Source organism: Theropithecus gelada, chromosome 11, assembly GCF_003255815.1.
Source record: "Theropithecus gelada isolate Dixy chromosome 11, Tgel_1.0, whole genome shotgun sequence".
Taxonomy (NCBI): Eukaryota; Metazoa; Chordata; class Mammalia; order Primates; family Cercopithecidae; genus Theropithecus; species Theropithecus gelada.
The window spans coordinates 108,687,534-108,710,263 of NC_037679.1; the positions used below are offsets into that span (position 1 = coordinate 108,687,534).

The 22,730-nt window shown below is 40.7% G+C and overlaps 1 protein-coding gene across 1 annotated transcript in view; it reads right to left on the bottom strand.

Moving 5' to 3' along the window:
• The window catches only part of GUCY2C (guanylate cyclase 2C), an 82,175-nt gene extending 60,678 nt beyond the window's left edge, over positions 1 to 21,497 (bottom strand). The window contains exons 1-7 of the mRNA XM_025403755.1: positions 21,114 to 21,497; positions 13,098 to 13,210; positions 11,313 to 11,377; positions 7,843 to 8,058; positions 6,249 to 6,370; positions 4,559 to 4,655; positions 1,746 to 1,863 (exon numbers count right to left, since the gene is read on the bottom strand). Of these exons, the coding sequence (XP_025259540.1) occupies positions 1,746 to 1,863; positions 4,559 to 4,655; positions 6,249 to 6,370; positions 7,843 to 8,058; positions 11,313 to 11,377; positions 13,098 to 13,210; positions 21,114 to 21,330 (948 nt within the window). The 5' untranslated portion in view covers positions 21,331 to 21,497. The remainder of the gene's footprint in view (positions 1 to 1,745; positions 1,864 to 4,558; positions 4,656 to 6,248; positions 6,371 to 7,842; positions 8,059 to 11,312; positions 11,378 to 13,097; positions 13,211 to 21,113) is intronic.
• Between the last annotated feature and the right edge of the window lie 1,233 nt (positions 21,498 to 22,730).

Genomic DNA, 22,730 nt, shown 5'->3' on the forward strand with positions numbered 1-22,730 from the left:
GAGAATCACTTGAACCTAGGAGGTGGAGATTGCAGTGAGTTGAGATCCCACTGCACTCCAGCCTGGGTGACAGAGTGAGACTCCATCTCAAAAAAAACAAAAACAAAAACAAAAAAACCAAAAGAAACAGAGAAAGAAAGAAAAATAACTCTTCTTTGGGTCAGTGTTCTTTATGATCCCATGTCACAATTCTGTCTTCTCTTGGAATCAATAAAATGAGGGAAGTAACTATAAGCAGTTATACTTCATTCCCATGATGAAAAAAATACAAATCAACCAGGAAAGGCAACATGAAGCATTTTCATAATTCTTATAAGATTTTATATAGAAATAATGTTAGCTTGTAGTTGATTGTTTTTATTAAAGTGCAAAAGAGAAACCCAAAAATCAGAAACCAAAAACAATCCCTGCATTTCAGTATTCTGAATGGAACATGAGCAGTTTTGATTGGATGATACCACTGAACTTGCTTTGAATACAATTCTGATTGGGTATTATTTCATGTCCCAAATGCCTGCCCTGGGAAAAATAATGGAGAGGGTCAGAACTGCTGTGCCTTGGCTGCTGGAGAATGGTGACCTTCACAGGGCTGAGTGATGAATTAAAAGCCCTTGCTGAACTCAGACCAAGTGGGTTCCATTACCTCGGGCACGTTGAACTGCCCGTTTGCAAAGAATCGTGTTTTTGTTAGAACCATGAAGAGGGTCAAGTGATATCCAGATATTACACTCAGAATTATATTTGCTGGAAAAATGAAACCCTTTCATTGGTTTCAGTTTCTTTTGCTGAAATCATTTCATGAGGTAAAAAGAATCCAGTTAAGACCCAGCTCCAAAAGAGGATGCAGTCTCTAATTTTGGCACGGTCGTAAATGGGGGGACTTAGAACTTCTAGCTGGGAAAAACTGTGACACCCCAGAGATATCCATCTTTCTTTGCAGCTTTTTGGGCCTGGCCCTTGACTTGCCATCCCAAAGCTGTTTTAATGTCATCATCATTGCCCCTTCCTTCTCCTCCCATCCCAGTCTGCTCTCAAAGGTTTGTCTCTGTGGGCAGAATGCATCTAATAGATTTAATCGTATGAAAGTACAGGGACTGACAAAGCCCAATATACTATTAGAATCAGGAGCCCTGCATTATAATAAGGTGGCCACGATTGAGTGTCCAAATGGAGGCTCTTATTTCTGCACAAATGCTAAACCAGATGGTATAGTGGGATAACAGGAATACACCAAAACTCTCCTGGGCAAATTTGGACAATGGTCAACTTAATTATAATGGAAGACAATGTCTTAACCTAGGAATACACATTTCTAATGGGAGGATTTTAATATCAGTGACAGGAAAATCTTGCCTTAGGACATAGGGAACTTTCCCGTAACCCTTGCTTTATTTTACATTGTTTAATGTCTACCTCTTATAAGTGTAAGATTGACCCTCATTAGCGGGGCTTCTTCCTGTCTTTCCATATTGTTACTTTCATGCCCATGTTGCACATGTGTCTGCTGTTGGGCTGTTCTATAGTCTAGCAGAGTGACCTACAGTTAAGCGCTTTGATAGGGACCCTGCTGTTTCAAAATGCCGTACGTGTAGTTGGTTTCAGTTAACATTTGTTGAGTGAATTGGAGCAAGTAAAAATAATTGCTCATTTTAGAATTTGGGTCCTAAATGGACAAAAAGTATCTTACCCTTGACAAAGAAAATAATAATATATAATTTATACTATAACATAAAATAATAGCTTACTGGGGATAGATTCCTGGAGAAAGAGCTATTTAGGAGGGAATTCCCAGGAGACCGCGTCAGAACAAGGACATTTTTCATATAGTCAGGGGCTGTGACATTGTCCTCAAAGTACTGGTCACTGTAATAAAAAGCACAGGTTCCTCATGAAAATTAGGAAAAATAGAGATATATCTTCTACAGTTCACACAAACTTTATCATCAACCTTGAAAATAGTTTAAAACATTTTTTTTCATTAATCTGCAAAACTTTCTACTTTCCCCAGATAGAATTGTTTTCTTCTGTGCTTGCTAGGTTAAATAAGAGAATTTAAGCAATTGTGGTTAACATACATAAAGGAAAAGAAAACGAGAATACAGATATTTCTTGATTTCTTTGAGATTTTGGGGGGCTGTGGACATGTGAGCTCATGCTTGCTTTTCTTGGTTTATAGGTAGAAACTTTCTTTTCCTTAAGTGCTTTTAACAATTTAGAGATATTGAGACATGGTAGAGAGAAATTTCATCACTAAACTTATGTTTTAGATGGTGAAATATAAGCATAAAAAGACTAAACCTCTCCTCTAACACGGTAAGCTTTTTGATATATGGAACATTAGCTTATTGATTCTTGTACCCTCAACTCCTAGACAATGCCTGGCACATTGTAGACTCTCAATACTGTCTAAGATTGCTGTGCAAATGCTATGGTTTATTTTTACTTTTACTTTTTATTTTATTTTATTTTTAGATGGAGTTTCACTCTTATTGCCCAGGCTGGAGTGTAATGGCATGATCCCGGCTCACTGCAACCTCCACCTCCCAGGTTAAAGTGATTCTCCTGCCTCGGCCTCCCGAGTAGCTGGGATTACAGGCACCCACCACCAGCCCAGCTATTTTTTTTGGATTTTTAGAAGAGACGGGTTTTCAGCATGTTGGTCAGGCTGGTCTTAAACTCCTGACCTCAGGTGAACTGCCTGCCTCTCCTAAAGTGCTGGGACTACAGGTGTGAGCCAATAGCCTGGCCTCAAATGCTATGGTTTCTAAGCTTCCTGTTATTTTGAGGTTTGAAAAGAATCTGATATGTTTGAACTGCTGTAATTAGGCTGACCATTATTAAATGTTTTTATTTAAAAACATTTTTTTTTTAGGAGACAAGGTCTTGCTACGTTACCTAGGCTGGTCTTGAACTCCTAGATTCAAGCTATCCATCCTCCCGCCTCAGCTTCCCAAGCAGCTGGGACAACAGGCATGCACCACTGTGCCCAGCATATTTAATATTTGAACACATCTACTATGTGTTAAGAACTGTATTGGATATTTTACTCCTATTATCACATTAATCCTAGAAGCACCCCTATGAAGAAGGCATTTTAATTCTCATTTTACAAATGAGAAGATTTAATCTCAAAATGCTAACAAAAATCCAAGAGTCAAAACAACCAGAAGTGTCAGAATTAGAATGTGAACATATTATGTCTAATTTAGTCTCATGAGCTTTCCAAAACATAGCCAGGTGTCCTTTGGAATTAGTGACAGAGGAATGCCAGCACTTTGGTGGTTTATTGAGGATTTCTGAAAGTAAAATTACACCAACCTGGGTACACTAAGGGCTCCTTCCAGGGGCAAAGCAGCTATTGAAATCAATGAGGTTCTTGAAGTGAAATATCGGTAACTCTGCCCTCTTCCCTGTACTTCTGTAGTTAAGAGTCTAGTTGGTTAATTAAATTACTTTCATGAATGTCTGGCCATCAAACAAGCCTGCAGTTCCTATACTTCATTTCCATTCATGCTGTGAGAAGTATTGTTAGTGTGGGTGAAATGATCAGGCAAATACGGGAAAGATCTAGACAGTAACAGCCTCCTGTCTGAGTACAGACAGGTAATGATTAATGGTCCAGTCAGATAAGTGAAGTCATGTGATCTGGCTTCTGGAGACAAGGGGCATGGGCATGGCAGTGACACCTTCTTCAAGCCTAACTTGATTCAAATATTACCTTGGCACAGCTTGTCAGTGGGGTCTCCAACCATATCAGATAATTAGCGATTAAAAAAAAGATGGGATGTGATCAAAGGTGCTTTCTACTCTCCAGCATTTTTTCTCCTTGGCCCAGAGAAATGTGGAGGAAAAGAGCACCACCTAGTGACTACACCACAGAGGGTGAGGAATAATTGTGTATATCAGACTCATATAACTGAAACTTCAAGCTTATCAGAGGTGGCTGAAGGAAAAGTAATCTAGGACCAAAGGCCATTAGCAACTGAAGGAAGAAAATGGGGCTGGCATTACCAGGAACAATATTATTGAGTCTTTAGTTGATTTATTATTTCCTGGATAAAGACTTTAAAATCTGGCTAGAGATCAGGGTCATATGTTTTTTCTTTCTTCTTCCTCTTCTTCTTCTTTTTTTTTTTTTTTTTTTTTAATAGAGATGGGGTGTCACTGTGTTGCTCAGGCTGGTCTGAAACTCCTGGACTCAAGCGATCCTCCTGCCTAGGTCTCCCAAAGTGCCGAGATTACAGGTGTGAGCGACCATACCCAGCCAGGATTCTATGTTGACTGAGCAGGCCTCAGTCATAAATGCACATGTGGGTTTAATGGGGGCTATAATAAACCTTTTATATTTACAAATGGTGAAGGTGTCAAAGGAATGCATCTCTGCTAAAGCCACAATTAGGTAAATAAGAATGAGGGTGTGACGGAATTCAAATATTATCATCATACGTAACCCCATAAGGGGTTGTGCAAAGCAAGAGAAAAGAGAATGCGCCTTTTGGAAATCCTTGGAATACTTCCTTTTTGAAAGGAGGAGGGTTTTTCGAAATATTATACCTACTTGAAAAGATCCACTAGAATAATGACAATGTCTTCAGCCACTGCTCGGTCACCCTTCAACTTGTAGAGGAACTCTGGACCACCGCACATAACAATCACTGGAGGAGAAGGTAAGACAAGGAGATCAATATATGACAGTCTACAGACAAACAGAGAGGGAACCAGTTGCCTGAATATGAACCCAGTAGGTTAACGTAAAATTTTTTAAAGATAAACTCCAATTTCTTAAATTCCTCCTTTTTTTTTTCCATTTACAATTATAGAGTCAGAATAGAGCTGAATGGGATCTTTTTTAAAAAATCATCTAGTCCATCATTCTTTTAATTTTATAAATTTAAGGAGGCTGAAGCGAAGATGCCAAAGGGCCAAAGAACTAGTAGATGACAAAGATAGCTGTGACAGTCAAGTTCAGTTCTTATTCCATTATGCCAGGCTGGAGTAATTACAGAATATGTTGTCACAGATAAGTGAAGTATACCTCACCATTTGTAAAAGTGGTTGAAAAAGATATTATAAAAGTGAGAATGGGGAAGAATTTATAAAGTCTCCCTAAGCAACTTGGGCTTTATCTGTAGCCTCTTAACTCAAAACTTCATCTTAGTAACTCCAATGCCAGAGTCCAATCTGAAGTCTACCACGAATTTCTGCCAGCTATCCTGAATGCACAGTTCTATGAGTGAGAGGAGTCAGGGGAGACTTCATTAGATCTTTTTAGATGCTGTGCCATTATGCTGCCCTGTTGAATTGTAAAGTCTTTAGAGACATAAATACTCACATATTTCTTTCCCACCATATCTTGGTTAATGTTTTTGCAACTGGTAGGTCATTAATATAACAAATGCTTGATAATGGCAATAAATGATAGGGAATCCACCAAGCAAGTATCTTCCCTTGTAGAAAATTCTCACAATTGATTCCTTTGCCCCTGATACATTCTTGTTTGTAGACAGAATTCTGTGGAAAGTGCAACAAATCCCCTAATATCTTAGTGAGGATGAGGTTTTTTTTTTTTTATTTGAATAAGTTTTTGGGCGAACAGGCGGTGTTTGGTTACATGAATAAATTCTTTAGTGGTGATTTCTAAAATTTTGGTGCACCTATCTGCCAAGAAGTGTACACTGTACCCAATGTGTGGTCTTTTATCTGTGGATAAATTTTATCCAATTAGGCTTTCATACTTGGTCTCTAGCTGGTAGATCACTGGGCAGGTAAGATACAGAAAGATTAGGAAAGTGAGATAATCTTTGCTTACCTTATAATTTTGCATGAAGCTATATAATCAATAAATTCATCCTCTTGGTCACCAGGAGGACTGGGGCTCAGAATGTGTGAAGATTAGTCACAAATCCAATAATATGTTGCATTGAGGTGAATTTTATAAGAGTTTGCTGAGGGTGGGTCATAATATCATTTGGGTTTATAAAAGCTGGATTTTAGCATTATCATTATTATGTTAATTACTCAGTCATACTTATGGATTTTCTCTCAGAGGATAAGGTTTTAGTCAATAAAAGGAACAATATAATGAAGTTGCACGCAATTATAGATCTCCCAAAATAGACAAAATATGTAGGAGGAATGATGATAGCTCTGCGGTGGAAGATTTGTTGAAATGACTTATAAGGAGGTGGTAGTCATAAAGAAGAAGTTAGCAAAAAAAAACCAACAAAATTATCTTCATGTCTTCTTACCATTGCTTTTCCTGTTGTGGTCCATTAAGATATCCTGAAACTCCTTATCTTGTCTTAACACCAACTTAAAACTGAGTTCGTGGGAGAAATAGGAAACACTGGCCTCCAAAGCGTTAAGGTACCTGGAATAGGAAAGAGAGAAACTAAGAAAACAGCTTAGTTCCCTCATGGCCTTTCAGGCCTTTCACTTCTTTTTTGCAGATCTATCCTAAGATTTGTTCATCTAAAATTCATTTCTGCTATTAACACGATAGACAGCACACACCATGATACCACTAGTTTAGATTGTGAAGCTCTAAATTAGTGAAAGGATGGGGGAGTTTTTAGGGATCTTCATGTATACATGTAAATAGTAGACATTTTGTGAGTCCTTTGTGATGGCTTCCAGCTGTTTGCAGGAAGAGGGTTCTCCTCTGCTTTATCAACTAGTCCCATTATCATAGATAAGTTGAAACCCTTGAATCTACAGTACAAAAATTCAAAGTTGATAGGAATAATTTCTGCTCCTGTTTAAACCTCACATTAGATACCGTGGGTTGATTCCTGTAGGTCCCTAGATGTGCACCCCTGGTGGTATCCCATCTTAGTCTTTTGCATAATTAGGTGGAGAGAGACTGCAGAATTAAGCAGCATCCTGGAAGTACAGGCAGCAACCCAGCCAGAAGATTTCCTCTACCACTTTTGTTGGAGTTGAATGAATCTTTCCATTTTATTTTAGTAATGATACCTGATATGGTTAGGCTCTGTGGCCCCACCCAAATCTCATCTTGAATTGTTATCCCCATAATCTCAATCATCCCCACCTGTCGAGGGAGAGACCAGGTGGAGGTAATTGAACCATGAGGGTGGTTTGCCCCATGCTGTTCTCGTGATAGTGAGTAAGTTCTCATGAGTTCTGATGGTTTTATAAGGGGCTCTTCCCTCTTCGCTTAGCACTTGTCCTTCCTGCTGCCTTTTGAAGAAAGTGCCTTGCTTGTCCTTCGCCTTCTGTCATGATTGTAAGTTTCCTGAGGCCTCCCCAGCCATGCTGAACTGTGAGTCAATTAACCTTTTTTCCTTCATCAGTTACCCAGTCTCGAGCAGTTCTTTATAGCAGTATGAAAACAAACTATTATTAATACAATACCCATTGTTCCTGTTTCTCCCCCACCTCTTGTTCCTCTGAAGAAGTGTGAGATCATCTTTTTCTAATTAATTGTAGGAATAGGCAAGATGCATGTTCTCTGGTATTGTTTCTTACACAGGAGTGTGAAAACATTAACCCCTGGCTTTCATTTTCTTTATCTGTAAAATAGGGATCCTATTACTTGTTTTATTTTCTTCAGATAACGTACTGTAGGAAATCAATAAAACTGATGTGAATGTACTTTCAAAACAGTAAAGAGTGTTGCAGATGCAAACTATACTGATTATTTTTACAACTCTATATTTACTTGATCCCCTTTGCTTTTATTTATGTGTGAGAAAGTGAACTGGTGTCTATACCCAATGCTGTTACCGGTGGAAGGTGTATCTGATAATAACTAGGTGGCCTCCATGATCCTATGGCTTCTTTCCATGGCAAGTGCTAATGAAATTTCATGATCCTGCTTACCAGAAACAGTCCTCGGACTCCGTACCATTCTTGTAAACATACGAAGTGCTCCAGGAATAAGTTTTGAAGGGTAGATCATTGGTTTTCCAAAAGTTAACCAAGAAGTATGTCAACTTTCTAGCTGGAGACATCAGCCTGGTTAAGGTTTCTTTATAGTCACATGACAATCCAAAACTTCCAGCTGAGATCATGGGGTAGCTCAATTCCGTGTCAAGGCTGTGTCAAGAGGTTGAGAAGAAAAAACCATTATCAGGATTAACTTTAGTAGCACAAATAAGATCCCTCTTTAACCTGTTTCAGCATGTATGTATGAATGGTAAGAATGAAATCAGGTCATTAAAGCAGATATCTCATGTATATAGGAGTCTTTCTCATAAAACTGAGTTTAGAAACACTTATTGAGCATATGCTGTGTTCTAAGCACCCTCTAGGCAATTTTGTGAATATGCGGCTGGGTTATTTTGATTTATTCTAAAGTGAGTTGTCATGATATCTGGGCTGGGATACTAGGGAAGTCGGACTCAGAAAAAGGATGGACCACCACAGCCACCATCGTTGTAAAGCCAAAAAGATGCCATCTACACTTTGCTGTGCATTGCCTTCTTCCCAGCTCTGCAATGAACTGCCTGTGAGACATCAGCTGGGGATTTGAGAGCTTTCCTTCCCTTGCTCAACACCTGGACCATTTCATAGTTACCTAAACTTATCAATCTTCATTCCCAATCAGGGCCTTGACAAATGCCAGGAATGATGTTCACCTGCCTCTTTGCCAGACTGATTCTTACTCATTCTTCAGCTCCTAGATTATGTATCTCTTTATCTATCAGGAAAACTTTCCATGGTACCTAAGACCAGGTCACTATTTGGGTGAGTATCTATTTAATATCTGTTTCTTCCACTAGACTGTAAGCTCCCTGAAAGCAGGGTCATGCCTGGCTTGTTCACCTTGGTGTCTCCAGTCAGCTAGGCTCATATGTAGGTGCTTAATATGTATTTAACGAAGGAAGGAAAACAACATCCCCTTCCTTCTTCAGTGCTCCATCAAAAGGTTTTAGTGAGCTTCCTGCTTGCATCTCAAACTATAATGTTCACAGTCAGCATTCTCTTTCATTTCTGTTCCTCCAAACTGTTTTTCATTTATTTTAGTGTTTTGAGATTTTTTTCATTTTAGTGTTTTGAGATTGTAAAGGCTTCTTTGACTACTTTCCATCTCTCACCCCAGCATCATACTATTGATTGATTCTACCTTCAAATATCTTTGCAGTTATTCTCCCTTTCCATGTCCACTTCCTTCTTGCTAATCGAGGCCCTCCTTCTCTGCTGACTTTCCTGTCATCAGTCTCTGCCTGTGTCTTTCCTATACACTGTGGTCAATCATTCTTCTGAAAGTTGGGCTGCTTCTCTTGGCATTCCCAAGCTTAAAACCTTAGTGATTTCTGATGCGAATCTCATTAAATGCAACTTCCTTTACCTGGACTTTCCTCCCATGAACTTCCAAATATGGTCCTACTTAATTTTGCTAGTCTTATCTCTATTATTCCCCTATACATTTCCTGAACTCTGGTTAATACAGAGTTCTTCATTTCCCTGCTTGTTTGCTTTTACACGTACTTCTCCCTCTGCCTGGCTAGAAAGCTCATCTCCTCATCTCTCTACCCATTAAAATTTTACCCATTCTTCAACATGCAAACAATTGCATCTCCTTCATGAGGTTTCTTTCCCCCATTGAATCTTAGTCCCCTCAAACAGAGGTGACTCTTCCTTTCTGTGCACACTACAGCTTCTCTTTTCTTTTCCCTTTTCTCTCTCTCCCTTCCTCTCTCTTTCTTTTTCCTTCCTTCCTTCTATCCTTCCTTCCTTCCTTCCTTCCTTCCTTCCTTCCTTCCTTCCTTCCTTCCTTCCCTCCCTCCCTCCTCTCCTCTCCTCTCCTCTCCTCTCCTCTCCTCTCCTCTCCTCTCCTCTCCTCTCCTCTCCTCTCCTCTCCTCTTTCTCTCACCTTTCTCTCTTTCTCTTTTATAGGGTCTCACTCTGACACCCAGGCTGGCGTGAAGTGGTGTGATCCTGGATCACTGGAGCCTTGACCTCCTCAGTTCAAGCGATCCTCCCATATTGGCCTGCCACATTGCTGGGCATGCATGACTACACCTGGCTAATTTTTTTATTTTTAAATTTTCTGTAGAGCAGGGTCTCGCTATGTTGCCTAGGCTAGTCTCAAACTCCTGGGCTCAAGGGATCCTCCTGCTTCGATCTCCCAAAGCCCTGGGATTACAGGCGGGTGCCACTGATCCCTGCCCTCTGCAATTTCCTGTGTCTATTTCCCTGGTGGCATTGATCTCACTGCCTTGTATTGGTCAGGAGAGTCCTTGTCACCTTCTCTATTTGGGTGGGCAGGGGCTGTGTTTTACTTAATTCTCTCTACTCTGAAACAGCTAAAATGCTTCTTTGCACGTAGAAGGTCTTCATAAATGGTGAATCAGTTTTTCCAATCCTCCTTTCCTTTTGAGCATACTCTATAGCAATATAGTAAGTGATCAGGTTAGATGACAATTGGGAACAAATGCAAGGAAGAGTAAGATTCTGGATCTGTCTGCATTTTGGTATGGAAGAGAAGCTGAAAAAGTGCTCAGTGAGCCTGAGCATCTGAGACTGATTGTAATGGTGGGTGTGAGGTGACAAAAGCAAACTTCGCAACAGAATTTTCAGAGGTCTAATGTTTACCCTCCAAAATCCATTGAGAGTGATCCTCTGCACAGTTTTCTCTGTGTAGATGAAGGGTGATTCTTGATTCAGGGTCAGATTGAACAGGCACAAAAAAGGAACTTGAGCAGGATTTTGATTAGGGAGGTGTAATTAGCAGAACACAGTATATTTTGGTGATAATTACATTGTGTAAAATGAATGAAAGAGATGAGGGTAACTTTCCCAGAGCCAGAAAAATATATTCATTCTAGAATATATTGAGAGCTTTGTTCTAAGATAGTAAGGGCACTGTACAGAGGACTTTAACATCTCATTTATATAACCCTCAAATAACCCCATGAACTAAACATGTTGTTATTTTCCCCACTTTCACAGACCTACAGGATAGAACAGAACTCTACTAATACCCTGGGGTGCTGCACTTTCTTTTGTGTTTCCCAGCCCTCTACCCACACTTTTGTGAATATTTTATTTATTAAACTCCTCGAATTATCCAATTTCACTATGTTTCCTGCTTTTGCTCAAAACTCTGACTTTTTACTCATACCATGCTTTCTCTCAAGGTCAGACGTTAATGACTCAACCTGGATGGCTACAGACATTCACTCCATGCTGAGCAAGGGAAGTTACCTGGATAAGAGAGTGACAGTTATGGAGAGATGGCAAAATACTAGACCTCAACACCTCTGATTGTGTTGCCTGGACTAGACTGTTGTTTCTTTAAGTTGCAATATCATGTCCTGACTTCAGTTCACAGTAGTATTACTTACTACATCTGGAAGGTGGAGTATGTACATGAGGGCCCCATGAGGACACAGCCCATCCGTTTTGCATTCTGTAGGAGAGAAAACAACAATGAATTCCTAAAACTAAGAAAAGTACTCCGTAGACAGGAAAGAAGTAGCAAGGGGAAGGCTCCCAGAGGTTTAGAAAGTGAGGCCTCCCAAGATGCTCAAACTCAGAGCAGCATAGGGTGCCTTGAGCTGGACAAGGATCAACTGAGGCATGAAGAGGTTCAAGAGCGAAAAGATGCTACAGGGAGGGAAGGTATTTTGCAAAGGTGCACTGACTGGAGGTGAACCTGGCTTCCTCTCAGTGCAGGATGGGAAGAGGCAGAAGAGGGACTGGGAGGCTGTAGTATTAGTAGTGTCTGTAGGCCAGATAGTGGTGAGATGAGATTTGGAGGTGCTTTGAAGGGAGAGGGCAAGTTTCAGTTGTGGAGAGAACTATAAAACAGGGCTGAAGTGAGTAAAATGCTATGCAATTGATTGGGTGATTATTGATCTTATTTTCTCCTATTTCTGAAGGGGAATCTGGTTGGGACCATCTCATCCCTGGTTTTAGAGAACCAGGTTATACCTCTCTCTGTGGAGGCAGAGAAAGGTAGCATACATTTCTGAAATTGTGATGTGGAGTTTATCGAACTATGCTTGTGCACACCTTACCTTCCCAAGATTGAGAATCACTGCTGTAGGGGCCATTGTTCCTGATGGGAGTGTGGTCTGCCTGGTTGGTGTGATATTATTGATTAAAGTTTAGAGGCATGGCTCTACTCCCAGTGCTCTGCTGCTCAGACAGCCTTTCCTTTAGTTTCTGTAGTAAGGGGGTGCATCGCACATCTGTTTGTCTCTAGAGAGCTTGTAATACTCTTTATCTCCATAAAGCTCTGGTTGGGACTGTGGTTTGGGGATTTGGAGGAGGAACTAGGCAAGAATCTCCCTCTTCCCATTTCCATCCTTTGACATTGCAGTTACTACTTTAAGTTAGGTGTCAGATTCAACCCTTAAGCAATTAACTATGATCTGACATATGGCGATGACTTGAAACAGAGATTTCTGGTGTGGGGCCTTGAAATATGTTTTTAAACATGATTTCTCAGTTATTTCTTGAGGGACACAAAGGCATAGCAGTTTATACTATTAAATAAAGAAACTTAAAAACTGGCTGGGTGCAGTGGCTCACACCTGTAATTCCAGCACTTTGGGAGGCCAAGGAGGGCAGATCACTTAATCTCAGGAGTTCGAGACCAGCCTGAGCAACATGGTGAAACCCTGTCTCTAAAATAATATAAGAAATTTTCTGAGCATGGTAGCACATGCCTGTAGTCCCAGATACTTGGGAGGCTGAGATGGGACAATCACCTGAGCCCAGGAGCTCAACTTGCAGTGAGCCATGATTATGCCACTGCACTCCAGCCTGGGCAACAGAGGGAGACCCTGTCTCAGAAAACAAATAAACAAACAACCAAAAAAACAAAACAAAGCAAAATTTTAAAAACAATTTAAAGCAAAAGAATTCCTCTCCTTACAATTGAAAGTGTACGCACAGTACATAGCCAAGGCTCTCCTCACTTTCCTGGATTCATGGAGGGCCCCTGTCATTTGGGTAATCTGTAGGGATAAAGCCAGAGTCTCCTGCCTGGTACTTGGCCACTCATTCAGCTATGTGGCTAGAAATGATAGGAGAGCTGCCTCATGGTTATGTGCTTACATTTTACACTAAGATTATCCGGTACCCGTAGGCCATGAGGTGCATCCACAAAAGCAAATACTTACTGAAATTTTCCTGAGTAGGTCAAGGCCTTCACAGGTGCTGCTCCGGCAGTCGCCGGAGTTATGAATCAGACCATCCGAATACATGAAAGAAGCATTCACAGTCACATTTAGGCCTGTCATCCAGAGATGAGGGAAAATAGAACACTAGCGTTATTTTTCAGTAATTGATACCAGCCATGAGATTGATTCCGGGAAAAAGTGGATATCTATTTTCAGGCCTAGGAATATTTACATCCCGGGCCCTTGTTTTACTCCTGGTCACTTTTTTCCTCTCTGTGTCTCTGTCTCTCTATGTCTTTGCATCTGTGTTTCTCTCTCTCTCTCAACAGTTTTATTGAGGTATAATTTATCCATCATAAAAATCACACATGTTGAGTTTACAATGCAATGACTTTTAGTAAATATATATAGTTGTGCAACCATCCACGTGGTCCAGTTTTAGAACATTTTCATTGTGTTCACTGCCCTCTTCATCTTTTCACAACCCTAGATGCAGCAAGTCTCCTGTATGGACTGGAGAGTGTTGGGAAGCAAAGACATACACATTATGATAACCTGTTCTTTCATGGTCCCCAGGTGCTGTTTGCTGCCAACTTGCAGGAGGCTGCAGTCTTCCTTGGTCTCTGATCTTTATCCATCCAGTCAACAAACAGTTACTAAGTTTCTGCTATGTGCCAGGCGCTCTTCTTTGTGCTCATGATACAGCATTGAACAAAAGTTCCTGCTTTCAAGAGGCTTACATTTTCTTTGGGCGTTACACAGAATAATGCATTTCTGATAGGGTGGTCACCAAAGCCCTAGGGGGAACTGGGACCTGCGTGAAGACTGAGCCATGCGATACATGGTTTCTCTGGTCAGAGGGAACAGCAAGGGCAAAAATCCCAGGCAGGACCCTTCTTGGCATTTCAGGGAGAACAGGGAGGCCAGTGTGGTCCTGACAGAGTAAGTGAGAGGTAGTATGGGTGAGATGTGAGGTCAGAGTGAGGGCCACACCGTGCATGACCATGTAGGCGTTAGTAAGTGCTTTCAGTTTATTCCAGGATAAGAGTTTTGGAGGACTTTGAGCAGAGAAATGATATTTTCTGACTATTATTTTTAAAGGACATCTCTGGATCTTGATGCAGAGAATAGATTGTGGGCAACAGAAACAGATGCAGGGAGACTAGTGAAGATGCTCTTCATAACCTAGGTTAGATTGGACTACAGTAGTTGGAGCAAAAGTAGAGAAAAATGGTTGCATTTAGGATGTATTTTGAAGGTAGGAAATTAATAAATGCAATATGAAATATGAGAAAAAGAGGACTCAGGATAACGCCAATATTTTTGACCTGAGCAAGTGGGTGAAGGGAACTCCTATTGACCAAGATGAGAAAGAATGTGGGAAGAGCAGGTTTGCTAATGTGGTGTGTGTGGTGATGGAGGTGGACAAGTCAGGTGTGAGATGCCTGTCACACTTCCAGATAGAGAGGACACTAAGCAGTTGAAATACACCCATCAGAAATAGTTATTAATGCAATCATACTTATTGATAAAAAGCTGTCACATCTGTGTCTCAGATTTACCATTCTTGCTCAAAAGGGGTGTCTTGGTCAGTTTTCTACAAATCAAAGCCTGAGACAAAAGCTTTATTGAGTTTGTCTTACCAGAGTCCCATATGCAGTAAATAGTGGGATCTGAAATTGAAGCCATGTTTGTCTCGTCCTAAACCAATTATACATTTTTGATATCTCAAATCAAAACTCATACATGAGGGAATGGCCTTTTACCAGCTTAGTGACGCATCAAAGCGTTAAATCCAAAATTTATCAATGGGTATGATTGTTTGTTCTCAACGAATCTTGTTGTATTACAATCTTTAGCCCCTGTCTCTCCTGGAGCATTCAAGATACAGAGTAAATAGACGATGAGAAAAATACTTCCTGCATGCCCTCAGGAAGTTCCCTGCAGCCGTGGCCACACTTCTCACATGAAATGAACATGGTTAACAGTCTAACTGTCATCTATTTTTCCCAAAGAAGGTGCTGCAAAATTCTGTTTTCTTTCTTAGTAGACAGGGAAGGAGATTGTGTAACATTACAAAATTTCCAGAAAACCCCTTTGTCTTTAAAACACGTCCTCTTACTTTAAAATGTTTTTCATCATGGATAAAGAAAACAAAAATGTGTTCATTAGCATCTTAAATTAGATGAGAGTTTTGTTTGGATTTCACTCTGACTCACACATTTCTCCTCTTATAAATTGAAAACAAGTGTCTCTTTGAAATATCTGTTTGGATGGCTGGCCTTACTGACCAGAACACCATTCCTGGTGTTAGGCATTTCCTCTGTGGGCTACTCCCAAAGCCAAAGTGAATTATGTTCATTCTGGCTTGGGGTGTTTGTATAATGGAGAACTCCCATATTTAGATGAAAGCAAGGGTCTTGCCGGTGATATCCCTGGGGATTGCTAGGCACCACGTTTTAGAAGGTAATAGCAGAACCATTTGACCTCAATCTGTCTATTACATTTTGGTTCCTTCCATTAAAAAATAATCAGGACAAATGTCTGATTCCCAAGCAGGGATGTTCTTAAGTTTGTCAAGTCCACAGGGAGTCTGGAAACCTCAGTCCACAGTCCGAGATTATGAGTGATTTCTTATGTGTTCTTGTACAAGCCATTTTAATTTCTCTGACTTAGTTTCTCGCATGTAAAATGAGCTTAAAACCAGGTTTGTAAAATTGGATAATTTTTAATCACACCTTTAAAAGAGCAAAGCGTGTCTATAATAGAAGTTGTTCTTCTGAACAAATAATGTTTTAAAAGGTAGAGACTTGTTTTTTCAAAGAATGGAGGAGTCTTTGTACTTCTACAGCCACTTGAGAGATGTCTACCAACTAGGCTGCAAGTCATGCCTTGCTTTTTTAAGTTTGAAAACCCTGATACTTTATTTATAAGAGAGCTTAATGAGAGATGCCAGTACTTTGGTAGGACTAGCCAAATAGGAGACGTCAATGTAATTAGACCAGTCAGGGCTATTTAATGGAAGAGAAGAGGGGAGTGATGGGTTTAATAGCAATTCACACTTAATTGAGTGTAACCATGAGCCAGCTTCAGTACTAAGCCCCATATGCCCTTTATTTTCTTTAATTCTCATGCCAATAGAGAGGATATAGATAATTTGAAATGAGGAGAACAGAATGAATGAGGCTACAGTGCACCTGGGGGAATGGCAGAGGGCATGTGAGGAACTATAGAAAATAGGGTTGGAGAGGGTCTTGGAACACTGCAAGAGGACTCAGAAAGTGACGTGAAGGGCAGCACACAGTCACAGGAAGATGGCCACACTTGCAGCTCCTCTCTCTTGACCTCCTGTCTCTATGAGGGCTCTGTTCTCTCCTACCACCATGAGGGACAGTGAAAATGACACTTTAAAATCCAGTGCTCCAGGCAGCCCATGACTGACACAGCTAAACTGAAGTAGAAACTCGGGCACAGTGCCTGGGAAAAAGGGAACCAACATCTGCTGAGTGTGACCTTGCACAAGTGACTTCCCTACTGAAGCCCCAGTTCCTCATTCACTTATTAACAGAATAGAGCCAGGTGATCTCTTTCACTATATGCCTAGCTTTGGGCTTTGATTTTTTACAGGTATTTTTTCACTTAATCCTCTCTGAATCCTTCAAGGTAATATTTTGTCATCCTCATTTAAACATGAGACAATGGAGGTCTGGAGAGGTAGATTAACTTGTTTAAGGCTACACAGCTAGTAAGTAGTAGGGCAGGGATTTGAACTTAGGGAAGTCTAATTCTAGAACTTGATACGCTGTAGAACAGCAGTTCTCCAAGTATGAGCCACTGAGGTACCCTTAGTCCCTTTCAGGGGATCCATGAGGTCAAAGTTATTTTTATAATTATACTAAGACATTCCTTACTTTTCCCAGTCTCCTTCTCTGATGAGCATATGATAGGGTTCTCCAGAGGCTATATGACATATATTATTGCAACAGATTGAATGTAGAAGCCAATATGAGAATATAGATCTCTACCATTAAGCTTGACATTAAAGACATTTGCAAAAGTGTCAACCAGTCTTCTCACCCACTTGTTTTTTTTTTTGGCTTGAGAAATATAGATTTTCTTTAATAAAAATATTATTTATGCTAACAGGTATTTATTTGTTATTTTTGATGAATTTATAAACAAATGTTTAAAATGTTTCTCAGTTTTAATTTTCAGTACAATCAATACTGATCCATGTAACCACATAAACGTAACTCTTCAGCACCCTCAATAATTTTAAAGAGTTTAAAGAGGTCCTAGGCCAGGCGCGGTGGCTCATGCCTGTAATCCCAGCACTTTGGGAGGCTGAGGCGGGCGGATCACCTGAGGTCAGGAGTTCGAGACCAGTCTAACCAATATGAAGAAACCACGTCTGTACTAAAAATACAAAAAATTAGCTGGGTGTGGTGGTGCATGCCTGTAATCCCAGCTACTCGGGAGGCTGAGGCAGGAGAATCGCTTGAACCTGGAAGGTGGAGGTTGCGGTGAACCGAGATCACACCACTGCATTCCAGCCTGGGCAACAAGAACGAAACTCCATCTCAAAAAATAATAATAATAAATAAAAATAAATAAATAGGTCCTAATACCAAAATATTTGAGAACGGCTTCTATGGAGCATAGTATAATATGCTGCCTCTCAATATTTTACCTGTATGTGTACTACTTTCTCTTATTTTTAATTTGATGGGGGTAATATCTTCCTTTTTATCACTCCAGAACTCAAGTGATTTCTCTAGAAAATACTAAACATTTTTCGGACAAGTTTAACTTGTCCGAACTTCAAATCAAAGGTTTACCTTTAAAATAAGCCATTTCTCCCACTGCAACTTTTCATCCTCTCCTACCGGCACTGTCCATCCCACAGTGATATCTCATTCCTGGGAGGATGGGAAAGCTGAACAATATGGGATGAGCTCAGAACTCTCTCTTCCTATCGAAGGCTTTAAGGATGGGGTTGGACCAACATGGACCAACATGAAGCTGAAGCCTCTGGTGGGACCGGCTCAGCACGAGGGAGCACACCCAGGGTATGATGGGTCATGTGATTAGCCTTGGAACCTTATATCCTCAGGGAGGTGATGTCATGAAGTCGAAGGAATCTCTTTTTTTCACGTTCTTTCCCACTAGATCCTGAATGTTCTTCAAGACCCTCAAAGCTTTTCTGATTCCTAGAAAAAATACTGGTCATTTCCCCTTTGAACATCACCTATAATGCCTGAACTTTTACTTTTCTTCAATGTAATCCTCAGATATATTGTCTTAGAATTTTTCCCAAATAATGATGCTCAACATGTTTAGAACACGAGCTATCTTTCCCTCCAAAACCTGTACCTTTTGTGTTTACTATGCATGCATATCCATCCAACAAAATGCATTAACAGATGTAAAAGTCTCGGCATCACAGCTCATTCCTTCATCTCCAAAGAGCTCTCCACTTAAATGATCCATTTAACAACTTGCCCACTAATAACTGTATTTTACAAATGACATGAGTGAAACCTGGAGATGATAAACAATGCACCCAATGTCATCAGCTGTAAATAATGGAGTAGGAATTCAAATTCAGGTTGTACGAGTCAGGGACCAAGGCTCTAACTAATATACTATTTAATTATTTTAGGTGCTTGGTAATATGTTCTAGCAGTAGCAACAGCACAGCAACAATAAAAACAACTACATTAACGTCCTCAACAATAACAACAATGACAACAAAAACTACCATTTATTGAGTTCTTACTATGTTTCAGTCAGTGAAGGAGGTACTTTATATGAGTTTTCTGATTGAATCCACATGCTATCCATATGAGGTAACTACCACTTATTCTAATTTATAGGTGTGGGAACTCAGGTTCCAAAAATTTAGCTGCTTAAGGTCAAAGCTGTCATAGAATGCTCTGGCTGGAAAATAAATCAAGATCTGTCAGGTTCCAAATATCTGCTTCTAACCATAATGTTCCACTGCCTTGTTTTAGTTAGAAAGTTAGTTCACACTGGGTAAAGATATTACAATGGATTCCAAAGAGTGACCCATGTACTCCCTGGGATCAGACAGATGTGGGTCTGAATTTCACTTCAAACAGACAACCTGCATTACCTTACCAAAGTTGTTGAACTCCTGCTGTGAAACCAGTGTCAACCATGCTAACGTCACAGAGCAGTGGTGATTAAAGAGGTGATGTAATTGAAGTACCTAGAACTTAGCTACCCCATGACAGGTACTTAGTAACTGAAGAAACCAAGTTTCAGGGAGACTAACCCAGGATCACAGGGAGAGAAAACTTTGGGGCAGGAATCCCAATCCGGGTCCTCAAAGGACAAATCAAGGGTTCTTTCCATTGCACCACATTGCCGTGGTAAATAAGGGGATTTTATGACCTCCTCGTTCCTTTATGGCTCTAGCTCAGATCCGTTCACTTACGTGTGAATCTAGTTTCAGAATTGCAGAGATGTTGTATGTGTACAGAAGTAACTTATTATTCATATCTGAACAGCTGGCCTACTTCCACAGAATTTTAAATAGAGACAATTAAGACATACCATCCTTAAAACCACAAATAACCATTAAGATGCATTAAATACTCATTGACTCAGTAAGTCTATATCTGGTAATCTAATCTCAGGGAATGGAGAAAAACTACATGAAAATATTCATTGAAGTATTATAAAAATAATGAGAAGTTTAAAACAGATGAAATATCCTACATCAGAGAATTATTATATATATTAACATATGTATCCCCCAAATTAGGTAATTTATATCCAGTGGATATGATACATACTTGATATTATAATATCCAGTGGATATTACACATCAATTCACGTGATGACTAGAAAGGCCATGCCGCTCTAGGAAAGTCACTTGTGCAATAATGTGAAGTGAACCAGAAGGATTCAAAATTGTTTCTATGCCATAGTGATCACCAACCACATTCTTAAAAACAGGAAACTAAGAAGCACATGAAAACAGACTGGAAACATCCAGGTGGCTGGGAATCATGGATGCTTTTTTTCCCCCTTTATTTTACACATTTTATGTAATGTTATAAAATTTATTTTTATAACTAAAAGATACAATGAAGAACTGCAACAATGAATTTGATTGCAAATGTTTTATATTAACTATGTCTGGTAATGACAGCCACAGGATATGTAAAGAGTGAACAGGCTACCCTGTCTCTACTAAAAATACAAAAAATAGCCGAGCGTGGTAGCAGGCACCTGTAGTCCCAGCTACTCGGGAGGCTGAGGCAGGAGAATGGCGTGAACCCGGGAGGCGGAGCTTGCAATGAGCCAAGATCATGCCACTGCACTCCAGCCTGGGTGACAAAGTGAGACTCCATCTCAAAAAAAAAAAAAAAAAAAAAAAAAAAAAAGAGTGAACAGTCTAGAGACAAATGTCTTTGGATAAAAGGCCCAAAGAAAGACTTGGTGTCTATGTGAAACTGACTGTCTGAATTCATCTTCTTGATTAGTATCCCTGTGAAATCTTAGGTCTAGACCAAATCTTACCTCTGTGTACAGAAGGAAACATGATGCCTTCCTGGAACTGGGCAATAAACTGACTTTATCTATTTTATTTTTGAAGAGATGGAGTCTCGCTATGTTGCCCAGGCTGGTCTGGAACTCCTGGGCTCAGTGTCCCTCCTTCCTTGGCCTCCTAAAGTGCTGGGATTACAGATGTGAGCCACAACATCTGGCCTAAACCCAGTTTTAACTGGGACATTTTACTGCCATGAACACTTTACATTTCCTGAGTCAGGGCTAGTCCCAGAGCAAGGTGAAGTGTGAGTGAGCACAGCATAATAGGGTTCAAATTCTACTCTCTAAGGATCTACTGTCATGAAACAGAGGTTTAGGGACAGCCCTTAGAGAAAGTTGTGTGATCAGACAAAGAACACAAGGTCTTTGCTTAGCAACATTTTGTCCCCAGAGGTAATAACAGAGTGGAGGAGGATTCTATTAACATTTTCTTACCAGCGTTTTGCAGACGTCCTCTCACTATTTCCAGCCCCTCATTCACCGCATCTTCCACGTTTTCCAGGGGCTCTGCAAAGGCTGAGTTGTCCATCATCAGGACGCTGATTTCATAGCTGCCATTGTGGCAGTTCTGACTCACCTGGGAAGTCAGGTACAGCCACCCAGGCTGGAAGAGCAGTGACCACAAAACCAAGTCCAACAGCAACGTCTTCATGACCCTGATCACGTTAGAACCATACTCCTTGTGCCTACTTGCTTTGCTCTGTTGGGCTCCTTGGGAGGCAGGGAATCCAGATGGTCAGCCTCTAGTGGAGTCCCTCAGCCCACTCTTCCCCACGCTTCTCTCTGGCCATGCCCAATTGGTCACATGGGCCGTGGAATACAGCCTGCTTGCCAGTAATTAGCAGCTACATTATGGCAGGAGATAAACCAAAGTTCACTTTGTGTTTGCACCCAGAAAGGTCAGAGCTATAAACAGAGATTACCTGGGCCTCACCCAATAAAAATGCAATAATTTTTGACGCATCACTGGGAAGAGGGAAAAGAGAAGGAGGGCAATATATCACATACATAACAAACTTTGTGAAATGGAAAATAAAGGTCAAAGGGCTTTAGGAAAACACAGCTACAATGGACTATTAGTGCTTAGGTTTTAGCTGCACATCGAAACGAAATCCTTAACTAGGAAAAGCTGTGTTTCAGTCACTCAAGCAGCAACTGTAAGTTGCTGGGATACATGTGCAGAACATGCAGGTTTGTTATGTAGATATACACATGTCATGGTGGTTTGCTGCACCCATCAACCTGCCATCTACATTAGGTATTTCTCCTAATGCTATCCCTCCCCTAGCCCCCCACCCCCTAACAGGCCCCGGTGTATGATTTTCCTCTCCCTGTGTCCATGTGTTCTCTTTGTTCAGCTCCCACTTATGAGTGAGAACATGTGATATTTGGTTTTCTCTTCTTGTGTTAGTTTGCTGAGAATGATGGTTTCCAGCTTCATCCCTGTCCCTGCAAAGGACATGAACTCATCCTTTTTTTATGGCTGTGTAGAATTCCATGGTGTATATGTGCCACATTTTCTTTTTTTTTTTTTTTTTTGAGACGGAGTCTGGCTCTGTCCCCCCGGGCTGGAGTGCAGTGGCCGGATCTCAGCTCACTGCAAGCTCCGCCCCCCGGGTTTACGCCATTCTCCGGCCTCAGCCTCCCGAGTAGCTGGGACCACAGGCGCCCGCCGCCTCGCCCGGCTAGTTTTTTGTATTTTTTAGTAGAGACGGGGGTTTCACCGTGTTCGCCAGGATGGTCTCGATCTCCTGACCTCGTGATCCGCCCGTCTCGGCCTCCCAAAGTGCTGGGATTACAGGCTTGAGCCACCGCGCCCGGCCGCCACATTTTCTTTATCCAGTCTATTATTGATGGGCATTTGGGTTGGTTCCAAGTCTTTACTATTGTGAATAGTGCTGCGATAAACATGTGTGAGCATGTGTCTTTATAGTAGAGTGATTTATAATCCTTTGGGTATATAGCCAGTAATGGGATTTCTGGGTCAAATGGTATTTCTGGTTCTAGCTCATTGAGGAATTGCCACACTGTCTTCCACAATGGTTGGACTAA